This window comes from Alnus glutinosa, chromosome 1 (assembly GCF_958979055.1).
Source record: "Alnus glutinosa chromosome 1, dhAlnGlut1.1, whole genome shotgun sequence".
NCBI lineage: Eukaryota > Viridiplantae > Streptophyta > Magnoliopsida > Fagales > Betulaceae > Alnus > Alnus glutinosa.
Window position 1 is genome coordinate 30,030,644 of NC_084886.1, and position 21,213 is coordinate 30,051,856.

General features: G+C 38.0%; 1 protein-coding gene across 1 annotated transcript; it reads right to left on the minus strand.

The window, feature by feature from the left end:
* Positions 1 to 4,538: 4,538 nt before the first annotated feature.
* On the minus strand, positions 4,539 to 20,952 carry LOC133878282 (aldo-keto reductase family 4 member C10-like). The gene is made up of 3 exons (XM_062316818.1): positions 19,712 to 20,952; positions 17,427 to 17,681; positions 4,539 to 5,186 (listed from the first exon to the last, which is right to left on the minus strand). Exons 1-3 carry the CDS (start codon positions 20,276 to 20,278, stop codon positions 4,926 to 4,928), a joined length of 1,083 nt encoding a protein of 360 aa, XP_062172802.1. The 5' UTR covers positions 20,279 to 20,952; the 3' UTR covers positions 4,539 to 4,925.
* Positions 20,953 to 21,213: the final 261 nt, after the last annotated feature.

The following is a 21,213-nucleotide window of genomic DNA, read 5'->3' on the forward strand; positions in this document are numbered from 1 at the left end:
GTCTTCAATGGAACTCCTTTTCCTTAAGGTAAAAACCCCTAAGATAGACTTCACAACTGATCAAATCACACACTTGGCAAGGCTTTAGAGGAAATATCACGTCTCTAAGCTGTAGAGAATTCACCACCGAATTCTATATTGAAAGCATGCCTAGAGCCTCTTATTTATAGGCTTAGGAAACCCAAAATTGACTCAAAAATGGATTCTGAGACACGCGCATCCGGACGGGAGCCAGGGCCATTCGGACGGGTCAAGTTTTTCTTGTCCGGAAAGTAATTCTGGAATTTTCTGCAGGGCCGTTCGGACGGGCAAATCTTTCCGTCCGGACGCGTCTAGGGTCCGTCCGGATGCTCAAATTACATTATTTTTTCTAAGCTTTCCAACGACGCCGATTTCATCCCAATCCGATATTTGAGTAAAAAGTTATGACCAAAATACCGGAAGGTGTCCGGACGGCTTGACCGAGTGTCCGGACGGTCAACTGCAACCGCCTCTCCAAGATAGCGCTAAAAGCTTCCATAACAAGGCCACGTCCGGACGGTGTTGCCCTAGCGTCCGGATGGTTGCACTTCGGCTGCACGAAATTACCATAATAAGGCTTGGAGCATCCGGACCTTGAAGGCTAACGTCCGGACGGTTGAACTGGTGCACGCAATTTCCATATATGAAGCTTGATCGTCCGGACCATGAAGGCTGACATCCGGACTGTTGAACTTGGTATGCACGTTCTTGCCTTATAGAGGACATCGTCCAGATGGGATCACACATCGTCCGGACGGTAGCAGCCGTCTTCCCATAACTGTGCCTTGAGGCAGAAACCCTAATGCTTGTCAAACACTGAATGGCGTCTGGACGGTATAGCCACGTCGTCCGGACGGATGCACTGGAACACTGGGATCTTCTTGAACTCTGAAGAGCGTCCGGACAATTTGCCATTACGTCCGGACGGATGCAACCTTGAACTGTTCGAAGCTTCTAGACACTGATGGGCATCCGGATGGAAAGATCTTGTCGTCCGGACGGATGTTGCTGACTGATGAGCGTCTGGACGGAATACTACGTCGTCCGAACGGCTGACAGGGAACCGAAATAAATCCTTGAAACCTTCACAGAATCTTCTCGAAGAACATAGCGGAAGAGTAGACTCTGGATAAAGCAGCATCCCTTTGAAAGCAGCAACATTACATAGAAGTGATTTTGTCCAACAGAATGCAGCCAACACAAAAACTAACAGAAGTGTTGTCTTGTGATTCGTTGCCTTCCTTGAAATTAACTCTCCTCGTAATCTGAAAAATAATAAACGGCTCGTCGGCTCGTGGGGGTGCCGACCATACCCCCCACTCCGATGTCTAAGTCAGTTCAAACTATTTATTTTCTGGAGAGTATCTATAATCTCAAAGCTTAGAGAATCTGCCTATTAAAAATACCTGACGTAGTAGTCTTATTTATAGGCTCACAGTTCACAGTTATAAAATTGCTAGAATACTTGGACCATAATTTGATTAGGAGTCTGAGTCCTAGATCACATAGTCTTTAATCTTATCTTCATAGAATTTGAATTGGGTAGTAGAGTCCAAACTGGATAGGACACTACCTCTTCAGCTGATGCCATACTATTAGGTACCTTATCCCATATTTGATAAAAGTCTTATCTTGATATACTCGGGATATGTGTCTTTTTGGAGATAACGGATGGTCTTTTCCTTAGGTCTGATCTGGCCGGACCAACCCGATGGGCTCGGCCCATGTGTCTTTGGAGCCAATTATTTCTCCAACAAATGACATCGATGGCTTGGTCATCTATCTCATGATCGTTTGAATACTCTAATTTGTAATAATAATAATAATAATAATATAACTGATATTGAGCTGAATTCACCATATGAGCGTGGAATTTTCTATTGGGAACTAAGTAGCGTCTATTTAAATTGAAGTAAGATGAAGTTGGCGTCCATTGACAAAGTAGCAAATTAAAGCAAGTTTATGGTCAAATAGTGTGGTATTTACTGCGCTCAGCTAAAACAAAGAAAGAGTGAAATACAGCAAAGTCTTGCTCAGATTGTCCATTCTGCTCTACAAATATTCATGTTGAATTCAATCATCCATGTGCAGATGGCGGGTCTTCTCAGGCACATCTTTCTGCTGAACAATTTGAGGATCTCCATATCTTTTGTCCTTCTCTCTCGGGAATGTCTTCTCTTTCAACTTCTTTTTTTTAAAAAAAATAAAATAATAATAATAAATAATAATAAAATAAATAACAAAGAGAAAAAAAAAGCTTCAGTTTAGTCCCTAAACTTTCATCACTTTTATAATCTCTCTTTCAAAGTTCGAAAGCACTTAATTTAGTGTATCGAACTTAAAAAAATTTGTAATTTCACAACCTATGACAAAGGCCAAATGGTGTGTAGGCAGACCCGGCCAGGGGTGGGTCGTGCGATCCACGGTGCAAAAGAGAGAAGTGAGTGTCTTCCGTTTGATGGATTTTGCATCTCGTTGAAATGAACAAATGGGTTTGGATTGATTGTTTTGGGTTTGGAGGTGCCAATGGTTTGATGGTGAAACTGCTACTCATCTTTGTGTTGGATATGTTTAATTAAGTTGAGTTTCAAGGAATTTCTTGGTCAACTGGGACTTTATTGAAGTGGGGTAGTAAGCAAGCTACGCCCTTTGACATACAAGCTCCATCGTACGAGAGCAATGAGATTTTTCCAAGAGCAATGCAGTGATTCTTTGAGAGAATAGAGATGGGTCTTTTTTGCTTTTTCTTTAATTTTGTTTTTTGGTTTTGTTAGTTTTTTGTTTTAATTTTTAATTTTTAATTAAGGGTAAATTTGGACTTCTATAAAAAGAATTAGGAATATAAAGGTCATTTCACATCTTTGCCATCTAATTTAACTCCAAACCCTAACTAAAAAGTTTTTTTAAAATTTTGACATACTAAATTAAAAGTTTTTTAACTTTAGAAGGATAAATACAAAGACAATGAAAGTTGAGAAGAATTAAAGGAAATTTCTAATCCTTTGATTAATAACTTGGGCGGTAGAAATCTATCGATTAATGGTGACAATGCGAGAAATAATGTTTACAACTGTGACAAAAATGATGAGGTTGGGATCATAGGGCTCTTAGTCGCATCCCGGCACTTGAAAGTTGGTTCCGGTGCGTCTTTGTATATGACGAGCAACCTTTTTTGGTAATGGGCTGCATGACGGAGGTGGTACTATGTATATGTTTTTATATAATTTGAGTAGCTAGAGTAAGAAGGGAGACGACGAGGAGGATTTGCAAAATGAAAAAGAAAAATGTGAGAGAATAAAAGGCTTTCGGTGATGGGGATTGAGATTCAGTGCAATTATTTGTTCATATTGTTTACAATTTGAACAGGCAATTGTGAAAAAGCCATTGTAGATCTTACTTACCTGGACAGGTGTTTGAGCAACTCGAGGCCGATTCAGAAAAGTAGATCCCCATAAAATGCCCTCTCACAATTTTTCTGCTTGAAGGTGTGGGAAAGCGGTGAAAAATAATTTACATAGAGGAGAAGCATAAACTATTTTATGCCTCATAAAAACATGATATTATTTTTTTGCCAACTGAAAACATTTTTAAGTACATTTTACGCATAAACAAATTGATGGGAAAACAAAGGGCCAAAATGAGTAAGGTGCACAGGCAGCGTTTACCGACCCCTTCAATATTCTAGTAAGTGGGATTATTGGTAGTTAGGCATGGTGCTTCTATTGTGGAATTCCGCTCTCTTATTGTCTTTTTTGATGTCTTACTCCCTACTTGCCGACAGTCGAAGAGAGGGAATAAATTGGGTACATATTCCTGTCTCTCCAAATAAGAACGAATTCAGAGCATCAGCAAAACTCTGCCCAGTCTTGTCGAATACAATCTGAATCTGGAAAGAAATAATAAAAATAATAATTCTGTCATGGGATCCACCTTCAATAATTCTGTCATGGGATCCACCTTCATTACTTTCAACAGGAAGATTGATGGCATCAGACAAATGTGAGCATCCACTAACCACAAGAATTGGTATGTTGTCACCATTTCAATCACAAACAAAGGCATATCATGCAACTCTATTCAGGTTGTGCTGTGCGTAGTGGGTCAGTGCTCCCCTCACTTTCTTTTCTTGTCAACCCGATCATCATCAAACATACAAAATTTACCTCCCTCTCTCTCTCCCTCTCGTACGTCAGTCTTAATCCAGAAAATACAAAAGAAAGAAACAAAAAATTCTCTACCATGAGAATTCTTGGCAGAGCTTGGGTGACTAGGGAAATGACCATAAAACAAATAATAAAAGCCACTAATTTTGAGAAGACTGCTGAAGGACAAAATAAATTAACATAGTTAAAAGACAGCGTACCAAAGCAACAATCAACACAGGTTTTCATTAAATAATTAAATGTGTAAACCAGATATTCATATTAAAACAAAAGAAGCTTAAGGCTTGATGCTATATTGAAATGCAATTCCAGCTATATTCAGAGACAGAGCACATTGAAGATCGACCAAAAATGTTAATGTATGACAAAGCCAATTCAGGCAACTTCGTTCATACTGATGCTAGCTCTCTAAATCCAACCATTCAATAATACAATCAATCCATGCTGTAAAAAATAGTAGGCCCCTGACCACCTTTCTTCTTTTCTTTTCTTTTTTTTTAAAAAAAAAAAATTATTCCACATCAAAAGACATCATCCTCACTGGAAGATCTAAAGATATCATCCTTGTTTTCAAACACAAATATTCCCCACTTCTTCAATTAACAGAGTCTAGTTTGACTTTCTATTCTTTCACCAACAAAATCAAAATCTTACAAACAATAGGCACATCATGACGTATCATAACTTGATCACACATTTGAACACCAATGGCACAATATCTGAAGCAAATAATATGAAATATCAGGCATTGGACTCCATGTCATCTTCCATCTCATGCACAGCTTGTAGTGGACCACTCCCAAACATAAAGACATTGTCCGAAAGATTATTCAGAGGACTGTGTCCAAATAAACACACCTGTGGTTCAATCTGGTTCAAGCGGTTCCACTCATCATCTGAGAGAGACCAACTGAAAATGTCTATGTTTTGCCTTATCCTGTCAGGCTTCAGGCTACAAGGTAGGACACTAGTTCCCCTTTGCAGTCCCCACCGCAAAATAACCTACAACAGAATAAAGCACACCGTCATGAGCATTGTCTTGAATTTTGGTCTTCAATAGAGAATTAGGAACACGTCCATTTATTTGATTATTGAATAGAAAGTTCCTTCCTATAGCTTGGTTTCACCAATTACAGTGCCGGAACCATCCAAACCCTGATGCTTGTTCTCAAATGTCACTTGCCCACCCACTATTTTTTGTCTTTTTCTTTAGGGTTTTTTTTTTTTTTGGGGGGGGGGGGGGGGGGGGTTGGGGTTGTCTGCAATTCTTCTTTCCTCATTGCTCTGTCTGCTCTTATTCATGAATGTTTGGTATACTAATTGTTCGTAGGACAAACCATGATAATGACATCAGAATGTCCATAGGTTTGAAATACAGCGATTGCATTGCATTCAAAATTGAAAAAATGGGACATTTTATTGATTTTCTAGCAGAACATCCTTTGCAATATTTAAAAATGTCGAGTAGATACAAAGAAAACCATGCAGAAAGGAGAAAAATAAGTTGAAAAAACAAAAAACAAAAAAGTTCAGAAATTCATGTCTACAGAGGCCCCAATCAAAATCATTGCAGAGAAAAAGTCAAAAGTTAAATAATTGGTGCAAAACGTACACATTTTAATTATCACTATCTAGGAAGAAGTAATTCCAACATTTGGACCATTAAGAAAAGTAGCCAGAAGTAATCAAAACACAAAGATAAGCCTTATGCATGTGTATGTTTTTTTATCACACGAAAATCTTAATCGAATGTTCATCTACTCTAAAGTAGTAAGTACTGAGTTGATAAAAATGGTAAATGCTGATGTGGCAAAATCTCAACCATTTTAATTATTATTTTTTTTTAAAAAAAAAAAAAAGAGTAAATTGGGATTTAAGGAATTTTACGTAATAGAATACTTTGAGAATTCCAAAGGATCCTGATGCATCTAAATCAACTTATTTAAATAAATTAGAATATTAAATTAAGTGATTCAATTCACCCATTCTTATTAGCTTAAACTTTTGGGATAAGTTGTGATTTAACAAAATAGAATCAATCAATCGCATGATTATTAAAATATTTACTATCCCTAATAATAGTATATCTCCTCAGTAAATGATTGTGTATCTTCCCAAAACAGACAACTAACCATTACAATACACTTATATATTTAGGATTGAATTCATAAACAAATCAAAGCTCTCACTAGTAGTGGAACGCAAGGTGTTTTGGAGACTGTGAGAGGCCAATGGAAGAGCTCAAGAACATCTTGGTCAATTCGCTTTATATATGGATAGGGGCGTATAATATTTCCCATTTTTCTAACTTTTCTCATTTTGTAGATTTTTTTGCTTATTTTAATACTTAAAGGGAATTACCTCTTGTATACATTGTGTGTACTAAGGTTGCGCCCCTTTGCGTTCAGTAATGATATGCATTTTCATTATCAAAAATAATAACTAAAAAGACTATATTTTAATAGCATTTGTTTGTTCGAGCAACTTACAAGTAAAGAATATCAAGGTGTTGCTACAAAGATTATAAGTCAACCTAGAGGCAAGGTTGATTTCAAGGGTGGCGGAATGTTACAGAACTTTCTAAAAAAATATATATTATTTTAAAATTATTTGAAGGAATTTTATTTATTTCTTTCTTTGTTTCGATATTCATCCTAAACATTTCTAAGATAAAAAATCCAAATAGCTGACCTTTTTTATTTTAATAAGTTCGTAAAGCCACTAGCCAACTAAACAAGCTCTATGAAATTATCTAACTTGCTTCAGTTCTCACATTTCCCAAACAGTTGGTTTAAGAAGAAGGTTCATACTTAATAACCTATGAGTGGTCAAATATTATCACATAGTACTTTTTTCTTACCCAAATAGAGATTGTTGTAAAGATTGTAAAGTCATCCATCTGGTATCACTTTGTATTATTGACTAGTGGTAGATGTTTCCATTAGGAGATGGAAAAGAAGGGCTAGAGGATAGAGAAGCCCAACAATTAGGTGGTTAAAGTTCAAGGGACAGAAACTAGTTATGTTTGAAGATGGAATGGTCAAACATAAAATATGAGACTTAGAAGAAAATGCTAATAGGATGGGGGATTAGATGGCAAGTTGTTTAATTTGGACATGCTCCTTAGCACAGCATTGTGTTCAGGACATCCAATATCCTCTGTCATCGAGATTGTCAAGGACGTGATGATTGGAAATCAAAACACCAAACAATCTAACAATCTTCAAGTTTGGTTTCACTAGGAATCCTGGGAATGTGAAACTCTCACTTTTAATTTGTTTTGGGAATCCTATAGCAATTATTCATTGTTCCAAAAGTACCCTTGAACAAGATAGACTTAAAATACCTCACATATTATGATTTTGCAAATAAATACAACTACTAATACAACAAAAGACAAAAATAGAATGGGGCCCGACAAAAAAAAAAATAATATGACATAAACTCAAATAAAAAATAATAATACTTAGCTTTAACACCTTAGGTCCTTAAGCATGTCCTTGATTTTAAAAAAAAAAAAAAAAAAAGATAGCTATTCTTTATAGAACCAGTGCTACTAACAAGCATTATTGTCATTGAAATGATTAGGTTAGCACACAAGATGAGGGAGTACACAACAATGGTCACTTATTTCGTTAGTCAAAGGGGTATTGAACGAGGATAAAATTCTCACTAAACAGAAAATGGTGCTGTCCGATGCCATAGGAGTTTAGGTGCCAGGATTTTTCAGCATCCCCACTGCCAGGATATTGTCAAAAGAATCCACATTCCCACAAAAATGAGGGTTTTAAGTACCAAACAGCGGAATGCCCATAATTTCTAACAAATCCTAAATTATTCTACTGGGTAATTACCCTTTTTTCCCATGACCTACCAGCCTCCATCGATATGCTCCCACAAACTGGCACTCTTATCACCCGATCGCATCGAACTACCATTTACTTATCAAAACCCCCCGTCATTAGGGATCTCATTAAATTTGAATATTCTATTTTTAGACGTTAAATTTCATTTAAAGACAGAAATACCCTCAAAAACTAAATAAAAAATATCAAACCTAAAAATACAAATATATGAAAAATATAAAACCTAAAAATTTAAAAAACGTTAAAAAATATTGGGAAAAAAAATAATAAAAAAAAAAAGGGAAAAGAAAGGGGGTAGCTGTTGCAACCACCCCCCCTCCCCCGGCAACCACCCCCTTGAGGGAGGAAAGTGGCTCGAAGGCCATCCCCGACCTATGGGGTGGCCGCATGGCCACCCTAAGCTTGCTCTTGGGTGGCCCGTGAGCCACCCCAGATGCAGGCCGGGGGTGGTAGGTTTGGGGGTGGCTTGAAGGCCACCCCCAGCCTATGGGGTGGCCATGCGGCACCCTGAACATGAGCCACCCTAGATGCAAGCCTAGGGTGGCCCGCGAGCCACCCCAGATGCAAGCCGAGGGTGGCCGCGGTTCGGCGGTGGCAACTAGCCACCCCAAAGGAGGCTGGCGTTACCCCCCTCCTCTCTTTTTTTTATTTGTTTAATTTTGAGGGTATTATCTGTAAATTTTGATTATAAAGTTGGGGTATTTGAGTCATTTCAAGTTTTTTAACGAGGTTGACTGACAAAAGTGGGGTTTTAGTAAGTAAATAGTAGTTCAATGTGGTCAGGTGGTAAGAGTGTCAGTTCGTGTGGACATATTGACGGAAGCTGGTAGTTCGTGGGGGAAAAAAGTAATTACCCCTTATTCTACGAACCAAACACCACGTAATAAGAGTCTAATCATAGTTGATTGGTGCTGCATTTGTAAAAATAATGTGAGATAGTCAACCATTTCTTAATTGTTATGTGGCAAGATAGCTGTAGCCGTTACTAAAACCTTGGTCTTTCATTTTCAAATGCAAATCACATGCTAAGCCACACACCAAACTTTTGCAACCCATATGACCAGGTACTCTTAAAAGCCATCCAACATGGCCTTATCTTAATACGGTAAGAGGACACACCAAACTTTTGCAACCCATATGACCAAGTACTCTTAAAAGCCATCCAACATGGCCTTATCTTAATACGGTAAGAGGATTTGCAGGGATGCTCTTGTTTGTTTGGAATTTGCTTATGGAGTCTGCATGCCAGTGAGCATATGAATTGCCAAAAAGCCCCAGTGTTGTGGAAATGTGGCTGCAAACAAAACTTTTCGGGCATCCACTTCCCATACACTACGAAAGTTGCCTAGCACCTATGACCAAATTGCCTACATATTTAATGTAATATACACAATTTCATTGCAAATTATATAACAAAATACTATATGATAGTAAATATAGTAAATTGTATAACTGTATTTATAAATTAAATAAACTATTTTATATAAAAATACCACAGAATATTATTATTATTATTATTTTTTTTGATAAGTTAGAAGAACTTTATTAGAAAAATCGTAAGACGTCCTTAAGTACACAGGAACAACCAAAGCTAACCCAAAAAAACCCACAACACCAAGGCCCCAGAACACAAAAGAACCAAAACAAGCTACAAAAGAACCCAACTAAGAACAAGACTACCTACTACCCTTCAAGGCACAACAAACCTACAACATGTGTGCCTTGCCTTTCCTACGCCTAGAGGTGAATTATAATTACATGTAATTTATTTATTTTTTATATTATTTTAACATTATTCATATGAAAATACTATATAGATTGAGTACTTATGGAAAAATAAACATTTCTTAAAGGATTTCTAAAAATAAACCAAATAGAAGACTTTCACATTCTCAGGAATCTTGTTAGATTCCTAGTAAAACCAAACATGGATATGCTTTCATTGTGCATTTAGATTCTTAGACATCATATTCTTGTAAATTTGGATGCCAAGAGGCATACTGCATTTTCAGAACCAAACAAGTAGTATAAAATGTATCATTAAGACACTTAAAAAAAATAAATCAATAAGACATAACTCTCGAAAAGGATAGTCACTCGCTGACCAATAAGATGATTCAAAGTAAAACTTATTTTGTTTTTCATTTTATTTTTTTAGTTTTCTGAAAGGGCTTGGAAAAGAAGTGCGAATAAATGTTCACCATTAACTCACCATAAATTAGTTCACCCACGTCTATAGAAGCACCTAAAAATATGTATATGTTTTGGTATGTTGTCCTCGATCTCTTATAGATATGCTTAAACATTCTAATAGCATGCCTATGACAGCATCTCAAGTTTCTAACTAAAGTCAATTCAAGATTCATGTTTAAAGATGCACCTCATATTCTCTTTTGATCTGCATTTGCAAACTCAGGAAATTGAAATTGCTTAAATTAGAAAAGTAAACGAAAGAAAGGGGCAAAATTGTATAACCAAAAATGAAAAATGTATTAGAAACATAAAAGTTCTCCATGATCCTCTCTCATCTTAAAGGGCAACTCTAAAGTTTGATAGACATCATACGTACACTGTTAAGACCATTCACCCACTTCTTGGTAGCTAAAACTTTTGGGTTAAATGGTTCCTAAATATTATCAGATCCTTGGTTTGACTTATAGGTCTTGGGTTTGACTTTTGTAAATCACCGTTTGTTTCAGCTTTTGTTTTGGATCTACATGTGCAATGTCCATGTTCGTTTCTATTTATTATGCAATCCTGGATGTGAGAGAGGATGTTAGAACTAGTCCGTTTTTTATATAAGTAATTGAAATATCATTAAAGGTGAAAGGTACAACTCGGGTACACAGGAAGTATACAAAAAGAACACCTAGCTAGAAGAAGAAAGAATAACAAGGAAATCATGAAAGCTAAGTATAAAAGAAGCTAAAAACGAAGTTGTCCAAATAAAAAGAGTATTAAAAAAATAAGGACTTAAGCTCCGCTAACGTTCTCTTACGGTCCTCGAAAGGATGCCCTTTGCAAACGTCCTCTTGCACATACAACACCTATCAATCACAATAATATGCCTCTTCATAAGATTGTCCATGATAAGGATCTTTCAGGGTCGCCAACCAAGCAAAAAAAGTAGTTCTCAAAGGAACCTTAGTCCACCAAATACTCTTCCAAGGGAAAGGAATGCCATCACTACTTTGTAGAAAGAGCTAACAACGAACAACCCTTTTTTTGCTCTGAGTAGAATAAATTGAAAAACGAGGCAAAGACATCCCCTTCTCAATCATAAGCCGCTCTAGAAAAACATACTTTCCACTAATTGGAACCACCAGAAAGCTCCAAGTTAGCCGCTACGGTAGCATCCTTAGAGCATCTTCAATAGCTTCTCTAAAGCTGACATATTGTCTAAATTTAGATAATATGAGCCAAAACTCTCATCCAGTAGATTATCCATCCAATTATCAAAACCATAATTTTGCTACATTGAAAAGCAAAAGATAGACTACTATTGTTCACAAAATGTTAGATTTCTTTATTATTTCTCTTTCATCTATCTCTCTTTGACCCTCGATCTCTTTGATTTCTCGCTCAACAAATTTTTTGCGTCTTCCATGGGAGCTATCGTGATCTCTCTATCCCATCGTCGTCGTCTTCCATGGGAGCCACCATCACCGCAAGCCAATCGTCTTCCATGGGAGCTAGCTATCGTCATCTCTCTCTCTCACATCGCTGTCATCTTCCATGCGAGCCATTGTCACCACAAGCCATTGTCATCTCTCTCCCATCGTCGTCATCTTCCATGGGAGCCCAAAGATGGCGAAAGTTAATACAATGAGAGACCATCATCTTCATGGATCTTTCTTCTTCGCCTCCTTTGTGAGAGAACATCATCTTCATTGTGTTGGAAATTTTAGGACTTTGGTTTGGACAATGAAATTTTGGTTTGGTTTGGTCATGGTGTTGTTGGGAGAGAGGGAATGAGATGGAGTTTGGACTTTAGATCTGTTGGAGTTTGTATTAAAAATTGAGTAGCTAAAGTAGAGAATTACACTTTTTGGTTGAGTATTTTACCTAATGATGCTGGAGATGCTCTTAGCGCAAGCAATACCATATAAATCTAGAAAAGCTTCCTTAAGGGCCTTGTCCCCACACCATAGATCATGCCAAAAACTAACCCTCCGGCCATCTCCCACCTCAAATCTAATGTGACTTGAAAACATCCCCCAACCCCTCCTAATATTCTTCCATAACCCCACTCCTCCATACAAGCCAAGTGGCTCATTAGAACACCACCCACCCCACGAACTCTTCTCCTATCCAACCCTATAAGAAATCTCGATGAAGTTTCTCTATGCAGTTTGCAACACTCGCAAGGAGAGGAAAGAGGGACAAGAAATGCGTTGGCAAATTGGAAAGTGTGCTCTTAATAAGGATAGCCCTACCACCCTAAGACAAGTACATCCTTTTCCAAATAGTCAACCGGCACTCTATCTTCTCAAGAGCAACAACCCAAATATACTTAGCCTTATAGGAGGCCACCAACAGAAGACCAATATACTTTAAAGGCAAAGAAAAAACCTCACAACCCAGAATGCCCGCCAACCATCCACATTCTCCACATTACCCAAAAGAATTAATTCTGACTTACTTAGATTAATCTTCAAATCGTACACAACTTCGAAGGATAAAAATAAAGCACATAGAAAGCAAAGATGCTCAGACTTAGCCCCACAAAAAACTAAAGTTTCATCAGCAAACAACAAATGTGAGATGTCAAATACACTAGAGTGCCTAAACCCTACAGAAAATCCTAAGAGAAGACCCCGATTAATCGTAGCAGAACACATTCTACTTAAGGCCTTGATCAAAATAACAAAGAGAAAATGCGACAAAGGATCACCATCTCTCAATCCACGGGAGCTACTAAAGAAACTAGACAGACTATCATTCATCAAAACGGAAATACGCACCGAAGATATAAAATGCGCTATCCAAGAGTACCATTTCTCCTTGAAACCACACTCAGAAGACTAATAGGTCGAAAGTCCTTAAGATCAATAGCCTCAAATTTCTTCGGAATGAGAGCAATGAATGTGGCATTAAGACTTCTTGCAAACTTACAACTAGCATGAAAATCATCAAACATCCCTATAATGTCTGTGTTGATCACATCCCAGTAAGCTTGGAAAAAAGCCATAGAAAAACCATTAGGCTAGGCGTCTTACCACTATTCATACCTTTCACCACCTCAAAAACCTTATCCTCAAACAGCTTCTCTAACCTTGAGGCTTCCTCCATATTGGATCAGAATCCTATTCAGCTAGTGATACTACTCTAGACTTAACTCAGGATTCCTCTGCAACATTAGAGTTGGACAAAGACTCTTCTCTTTAGATAAACTCTAGACTAGTTGTTTTGTACCAAACTAGGACTCTAGAGTTATGTGATCAAATTAGATAGTTTATTTCTTGTAAAACACTTCTAGTTATTATCTAGATGTTTCGGTTTTCTATAAATACAACTACTGCCATACATGTTATGTAGGCAGAATTGCAAATCATTCTAAATTCTATACGGTCTCAGAGCCATTTCAGACTAACGTCTATGGCATCTACCACCTCTGATGCCGATTCCTCCGACTCACCTTCTATATCCGCCACCCCTGCTTCTACCCCGACACCCATTCACAATGTTCACCATCATATTTCTGAAAAACTCACTCAAGAAAATTATATTCTCTGGTAATTTCTCATGGTTCCCTTCTTGGAGGGTCAAAATCTATTCGGCTATGTTGACGACGCCATCCCACCACCACCCAAAATGATTCCCGACCAAATCTCTGATGCTCTTGTTCCTAATCCTGCCTTTCAAACCTGGTACCATCAAGATCACATGATTTTTAGTGCGATAATATCAACTCTGCCATGGAAACCTTACCACATGTAATCGGCCTCTCCACATCTCATTCCGTCTGTGTTACCTTAGAAACCCTCTTCTCGGCTTAATCTCAATCTTGGATTCTTCAACTAAGCAGTAGCTATCCAACTTAAAGAAAGATGCTCAATCTATTTCCGGCTTCTTTCATAAAGCTCAAGGCTTTGCCCATCTCCTCGCCGCCATTGGTAAGCCCATCAATAATTTTGAGTTAATCTCTCATGTCCTTGCTAGTCTAGGAGCGGAAAACGACCCACTTGTTACCTCAATCACTACACGGCAAGACTCCATCTCTCTCAACGATCTCTACAGCCACATGTTGTCCTATGAGCTACGTCTTGAAAACCATAAATCAGCGTCAAAGACCCTCCTATCAGAGAAACAACCGTGGCTAAAACTCAAGGATATCGCAACACCAACTTCTCTCGAGGTAGGGGGCGCGGACGTGGCTGAGGACCACTATTGCAACATTCCTTTTCTGGCCCTGGTCCATCCCAACGACCCTGTCAAGTTTGTCACAAACAGGTACACACGGCTGCCACCTGCTGGTTCGGGTTCGAAGAAGGCTACCAAGCCGATCCTTCTCCAATAAATGCTAACTTAGCTTCTGCTCCATCTGCTACAGACTCCCAATGGTACCATGACACTGGTTCCAATGTTCATCTCACTAATGAGCTCTCCAATCCCAACCTACATGCTGAGGACTATGCTGGCAATGATCAAATCCGAGTAGGCAATGGGCAAGGATTGCATATTTCACATTTTGGTCGTGGACTCTTACCTACCCCCTCCCGTAATTTTCATTTGTTTTCTTTATTTCATGTTCCTCAAATTCAGAAAAACCTTATCTTTGTAAATCAATTCACTCGTGACAATAATGTTTTCATTGAATTTCATCCAAATTATTTCTGTGTTAAGGACCTCCGAACACGCCAGCTGCTCCTCCAAGGCCCGAGTAAATTCGGCCTCTATCCATGGCCATCTTCTCGTGCTTCCTCCTCCAGTTCGTTCGCTGCAATCATTGGTGAGAAGGTTTCCTTGGATCAGTGGCATCTTCGGCTTGGCCATCCCGCACCTCCTATCGTCACTCAAGTCATTCAGTCCAATAAGTTGCTCGTGTCTCCATCAAAGTTCTCCTCAGTTTGTTCCTCATGTCAACAGGGCAAGAGTCATCGTTTTCATTTTAGTTATTCTCCTTCTATTTCCAGTAGCCCTCTTCAGCTGTTGTTTCTTGATGTATGGGGCCTTGCCTCGATAACTTTTGTAAACAACAAACATTTTTATTTCAATATAGTTGATGATTTTAGCAAATATACTTGGTTTTTTCCTCTTGATACCAAATCTGAAGTTTGTGCCACTTTTTTACGTTTCAAACAACTTGTTGAAACGTTCTTTAGTACAAAGCCGCAACCAATGCAGCAGCTGAATTAGCATGGATGCAATCTATACTCAGTGAACTTGGTCTTAGTTCTCCACGTCGACCAGTTCTCCATTGTGACAACATTGGCACCACATATCTAACATTCAATCCTCTTTATCATGCTCGTACAAAGCATATAGAAATTGATTATATCATTTTGTTCAAGACATGGTTGCTAAGAAGATTCTTGATGTATGCTTCATATTTGGAAAAGATCAATTGGTAGACGTTCTCACAAAGCCCCTTGCTGCTGCTCGATTCATTATGCTACGGTCCAACCTCAACGTGCAGCCTCCCACGTCGAGTTTGAGGGGGCGTATTGGATCAGAATCTTATTCAGCTAGTGATACTTCTCTAGACTTAACTCAGGATTCTTCTACAGCATTAGAGTTAGACAAAGACTCTTCTCTTTAGATAAACTCTAGACTAGTTGTGTTGTAACAAACTAGGACTCTAGAGTTATGTGATCAGATTAGATAGTTTATTTCTTGTAAAACACTTCTAGTTATTATCTAGATGTTTCAGATTTTCTATAAATACAACTACTGCCATACATGTTATGTTGGTAGAATTGCAAATCATTCTAAATTCTATACTCCACATGTATGGAGTCAAAAACTAAGCCATCTGACTTAGGCTGCCAAGTCAACTATTCTGAGAAAAACCTATCATAGTATTGCACAATAGGTTCCTGATAGCAGACTGAGCCATCTACTAACAACGCTTCAATGGAGTTGTTTCTCCTATTCGATTTTGCCACCTGTTGAAAAAACTTAGTGCATTTGTCACCCTCTTTTAACCAAAGAACCCTTGACTTTTGCCTCCAACTAATCTTCTCCATTAAGGTAGCTTTTTCCAATTCACTGATACCAAAGTTTTCCACAAATTCTCTCCAGCAACTAAAGCTCTCACTTCCTCCAACCCATCAAGAACACGCAACTCCTCCATAAGAGATTTTTTATGGGACTATTGGGCTTGGATTCTATTAGGCTGAACGTTGTGAAGCAGGTTGAGGTGAAGGCCCAATATGCGCCTCTAATTCCTCCTGAAGGCCCTTCTGCACCTTTAATTCTTCTAGAAACAAATCCCATCCTTTGATTAAAAGAAATAAGGGCCCCCTTTAAGTGAAACATGCGTTTCATGTGAAGCCTACTCTTAAGGGGGTCAGGAGATTTCCGCCATGGTGCATTGGAGAAGATTTCCGCTTTCCTAGTAAAAGATCAGGTGAGGCTTGTTTTAGCCCCGCTATGATGGAATTTTGTAATTGTATTTATGAGCTGGACCTCATGGATCTTCTCCTTGTAGGGGAAACTTTTACTTGGTCTAATAATAGGGACTTTCACTCTTGGTCAAGAATTGATAAGTTTCTAGATCTTTTTCAGAAAAGGTCGCATAGATTGTGCTCAAACCACGTAAAATTATAGGTAACACCAACTAGTCTTTAGAAGATTGATATACATAGTTGTTGGATAGATGGTTTCTAACATATATGATCAACACTTTGATATCATTTTCATTGGTGTTATGATTGCTTGGACAATGTTGCGTTCCTGCTCAACCCGATGCAGTAATCTGAACACGATACTAGGTATTAAGTAGAATGTGACTCATATGGTAGCCAATTTCTTTAGTTTCTTATGTTTATGGTGTTATATAGAGTAATTTACATTAAAAAAAGATCTTTTTCATGTATGTGTACTTTATATTTATGTGTGCATGATAGTGCAACATGCTAATTTATTTGCATTTCATATGATTATATAACCAAGAGCAGGATAATTGACAACAGTTTTTAAGCTGTAAAGAAGTGGTTGTCATCATTAAAACAAGCCTTTAAAAATTAAAGGACATGATAAAGCCATTGTATTCTCCAGTATAGGCAAGGAAAGTACAATTGGCTATTCCATATAGGCAGAAAGCAACAATACTATGATACCTAATCATAATGCTATAAAACAATTAGAGTTGACATGAGTGATATGAGGAGTAGGAAGCAAAGAAATAGATAATAACTGAGTCAAAAAGTACCTGCTCTGGTGTCTTTTTATGTCTATCAGCTATTTGTGCAACAATTGACAACTTGAGCATAGGGCCATGCACAGATCTTGATCTCCTAAATGATATGCGAGGAGTTCCAGGTTCATCTTCGCCACCTGATCCACTGTCAGATGGTCCAGGAGTTGAAGTAGGTACTCCTAAAGGTGTATGAGCAGATACATGGATACCTTTCAGTTGACAGAACTTCACAAGTTCATTTTGCCTCCAGAAAGGGTGCAATTCCACCTAAGAAAAGGGAATCATAAATAAATTAAGTACCCCAAAGTTTCCTGGCGTACATGAATTAAAATAACAACCAAAAGAAAAAAGAAAAGGATCTAACTGTTCTACTTATCAATCTCAAAAGAAAAAGCAAAAATGAAAACAACACAGTGTTCCATCTTCGAAAGAGGAAAGACATTGGACAGGTACCAAACTTAAGTCTTAAATTCTTACCTTGCGTTTCAGTACAAGATACTGGGAAGGTGATAATTTGTCAAAAATATTAAAAGGTTGAACAAAAGCTACTGTAACTGACAAAATTATGTCTAACCATCATACAGGTAAAAAGGGAAATGAGAGGCGTGAGATAACTTTTATGCAACTAAGATTTTCCTTTTAGCCCCTAACAAATTATTTAGAAAGATATATGTATGTCTTATTGATTCGTTGTTTGTTTCCAATGCCAATATTGAGTTAGAAAGATGCCATGAAGAGGTACATTGCTAGCTACCAGCCATGGTGTCCTAAGAAGAGAACTCCTACTTCAACAAATATAGCACCTTAAAAATATTGTTGTAGTGTTGGTTTAAAGATATCTAAAGGAGCAAACTTAAGTATTTTAGATCAGAATATATGGAATTCATATAGTTTTAAAAGCAACCTTAAGGAACAAGGTGGTGATGACATGCAAGCTTTCTTCAGAGCCAGGAAAACAGCTAACCTTACCTAGCTGGTACACCACCTCTTAGAACGTCAAATAGATTTATGGATGCCCCTATCCTAACAATGAGTTTCTATCACGGCCCAAATAAGGATTAGCCACATCTGTGTCATATCTTGAAATGATCCCTATAGACAACCAATGTTAAACTTTGCATATATATGCCTTCATAATCCATCCGCCGAATGTAACTTAATTTTCACCATCCGAGATAGCATAGCCTTTCCCACTCAAATTCCTAATGTTTTTCATCAGGGCTTATATTGTTTTGCAATACCTAGCACCACATGGCGTTGGCTCTAATACTATTTGTCACGACATAGGAAAAATGCTAACCACATATGCATTATACTATAAAAAGACTAGTATAAATTATAATCAGATCTCCATAAATTCACTTAAATAGCCCACTCTCATCTAGTACACAACCGACATAGAGCTTCAAAAATATACACCTTCATAATCTACCCACCCAATGTGAAACTTATCTTTTACAATCTAAGGTATCATAATCTCCCTCACTCAATTTGAACAGACATCTTCATCAAGACTTATTGGTGCTGTTATAGGTACTAGGTTGGACCTACTGGCACTGCTATAGGTAGTAGGTTGGCTTTCGTGCTATTTGTCAAGATGCTGAGAAATGCCAGCGACATCTGCACTTACCCCAAAAGGACCAGATAAAGTTACATTTAGAACTCCCTAAAATCATTCGTCTAACCCAGTACACAAGCAATCTGGGACTTGATGTATTCACGCGTTTGTGATTCACCCACCTTATGTGAGACTTAGCTTTCACAATTCAGAGTATCAAAGTTTCTCTATTTGTACAATCTGAAGTATGGTGGTAGCTGTTCAATACTTGCTTCTACCCTTCAATTATTGAAATTGTCTGAATCAGAAACCCATCAATGAGAACTATAAATCACAAAGAACAAGAGTACGTTGGGAGTGAAGATTTCAGCTAGACTAACTAGTAAAGTGTGTTAATCTGGGTTAGAAAAGAGTAATGGCAGAGCCAAGCGGTTACAACTAAATTCCGTTAGCGATTGATCTGGGTTCAGTTCTGTAATTCATTGAAAACTACCACCTGATACTTATTAACTAAGAATTTTGCTAGCCAATCAAAAAATAATAATAATTGAGAAGTCAAAATCGCAATGCTTTCTGTTTCGAATGTTACTAGGCGTGGATTTTGGACAGACAACTTGCGGAAGCATGCAATTGTCTCTCACTGATGATCAATGAATTTACTTTATCGTGGTTCTTTATGAGTCTATGCTTGAAGCAAAGCAGAATCCTTTGAATCAACAAGAATAATCACAGAACGAACCTGATTCACCGCAGGTACAATTTTTGCAAATTTAAGCAATTCCTTGATTTGCTGGATGCTGAAATTGCTGACTCCAATAGCTCGAACCAGACCCAACTCAACGAGACCTTCCATGGCTTTCCACGCTTTCTTCAACCGATTCAAAAACTGCCTATTCTCACTCCCCGACTTTGAAGGAGGATCAGTAGCATCACGAAACGCCGAGCTCTCAGGCCAATGCATCAAATAGAGATCCAAGTAAGAAACTCCAAGATTCTTGAGAGAAACTTTAACATAGTTCTCGATTTTATTAAGTGAATTCATAGTACAGTATAGCTTAGAAGTTAAGAAAACATCCTCCCTCTTCAATGAACCTTTGAAAGCTTCGGTGAGTGCTTCCCCAACTTCACTCTCATTCCCATAAAGATGTGCACAATCTATGTGACGGTGGCCAACCGACAATGCCGTTTTTACAGCTTCAACACAGAGGTCTCCGCCGCTCTGCCATGTCCCAAGTCCAATGGCTGGAATTTTAGCTCCCGTGTTTAACACGAAGTAACTTCCTGGTGTTCCACCTTTTCCTTTCATCCTCTCTAACTTCTCAGATGAATCAATGGGCACAACAAATAGTTTTCAAATAACCCAGTTACCCAGAATCACAAAGGTAGGTGCAAGAATCAAGTTCAAATTCCAGCAACTCAAGCTATATAATAAATAAGTGGAATATGAAATCCTGTCCAAGGTGACATACGAAATCCAATATAGCAGGAACGAAATTGAGATATGAAAATCAAACAGAAACCCAGAAATTAAATATTAAAAAAGATCCCAATTCAGAGACAATCAAAAGTGATGTAATTCAGAGGAAGCCAACGAAGCATTGCCGAGTCAAATGAACTATACAACTTTGACCACCAAATAAAGCCCAACTAGTGTTTGGCAACTTGTCTGAACGAGGAATAAAATGAGCAAACTGGGAATTCAATAACCAAATTACAAGACGCTCAAGACAAAATTATCTCGATTGATTTGCGAGGAAAGCACCAAATGAAGACCAAGATTGGATCGCTTTGTCTGAGAATATAGAAGCGAATATTCAAAAGGGCAGAGCTTTGGTCAACAACGGCAACAAAAGAGTAAGAAATCGCCCCCAAGCCAAAACTGAAAACAAAAGCTTAGCTGTAAACGACTAGAAGTCAATCAATCTCTCTCTCTCTCTCTCTCTCGCTAGGAAGAGTCCTATGCATATAATAATTTGACGTTGTTTATTCATGGGAATTGAATAGGAGGACATAGAGAAAGAGAGGTAAAAGACAAAAATGGTGTGCTCAGTTTTTTTTTTTTTAAAAAAAAAAAAAAAAAAAAAAGACTAAAAGAAGCTGGGTAGGAGGACTAGAAATTCAAGGTTACGCACCTAACTGTGACGGGTCCGCTGGTCTAGCCCAACCGCCACCTACTCACCAAACTTAACAACGTCATTCCTGTGACGACGCTACATAGGGAAGGAGAAATGTAAGGATCCT

Bases quoted from the DNA above. Each gene is read 5' to 3' on its own strand.
- LOC133878282 (XM_062316818.1), bottom strand. From the start codon at position 20,278: ATGAAAGGAAAAGGTGGAACACCAGGAAGTTACTTCGTGTTAAACACG. The intron at 17,682-19,711 runs GTTCGTTCTGTG...CCCTTTTCTTAG, and splicing joins TTGTACCTGCGGTGAATCAG to GTGGAATTGCACCCTTTCTG. The intron at 5,187-17,426 runs GTACTTTTTGAC...ATTCTGTTGTAG, and splicing joins ATAAAAAGACACCAGAGCAG to GTTATTTTGCGGTGGGGACT.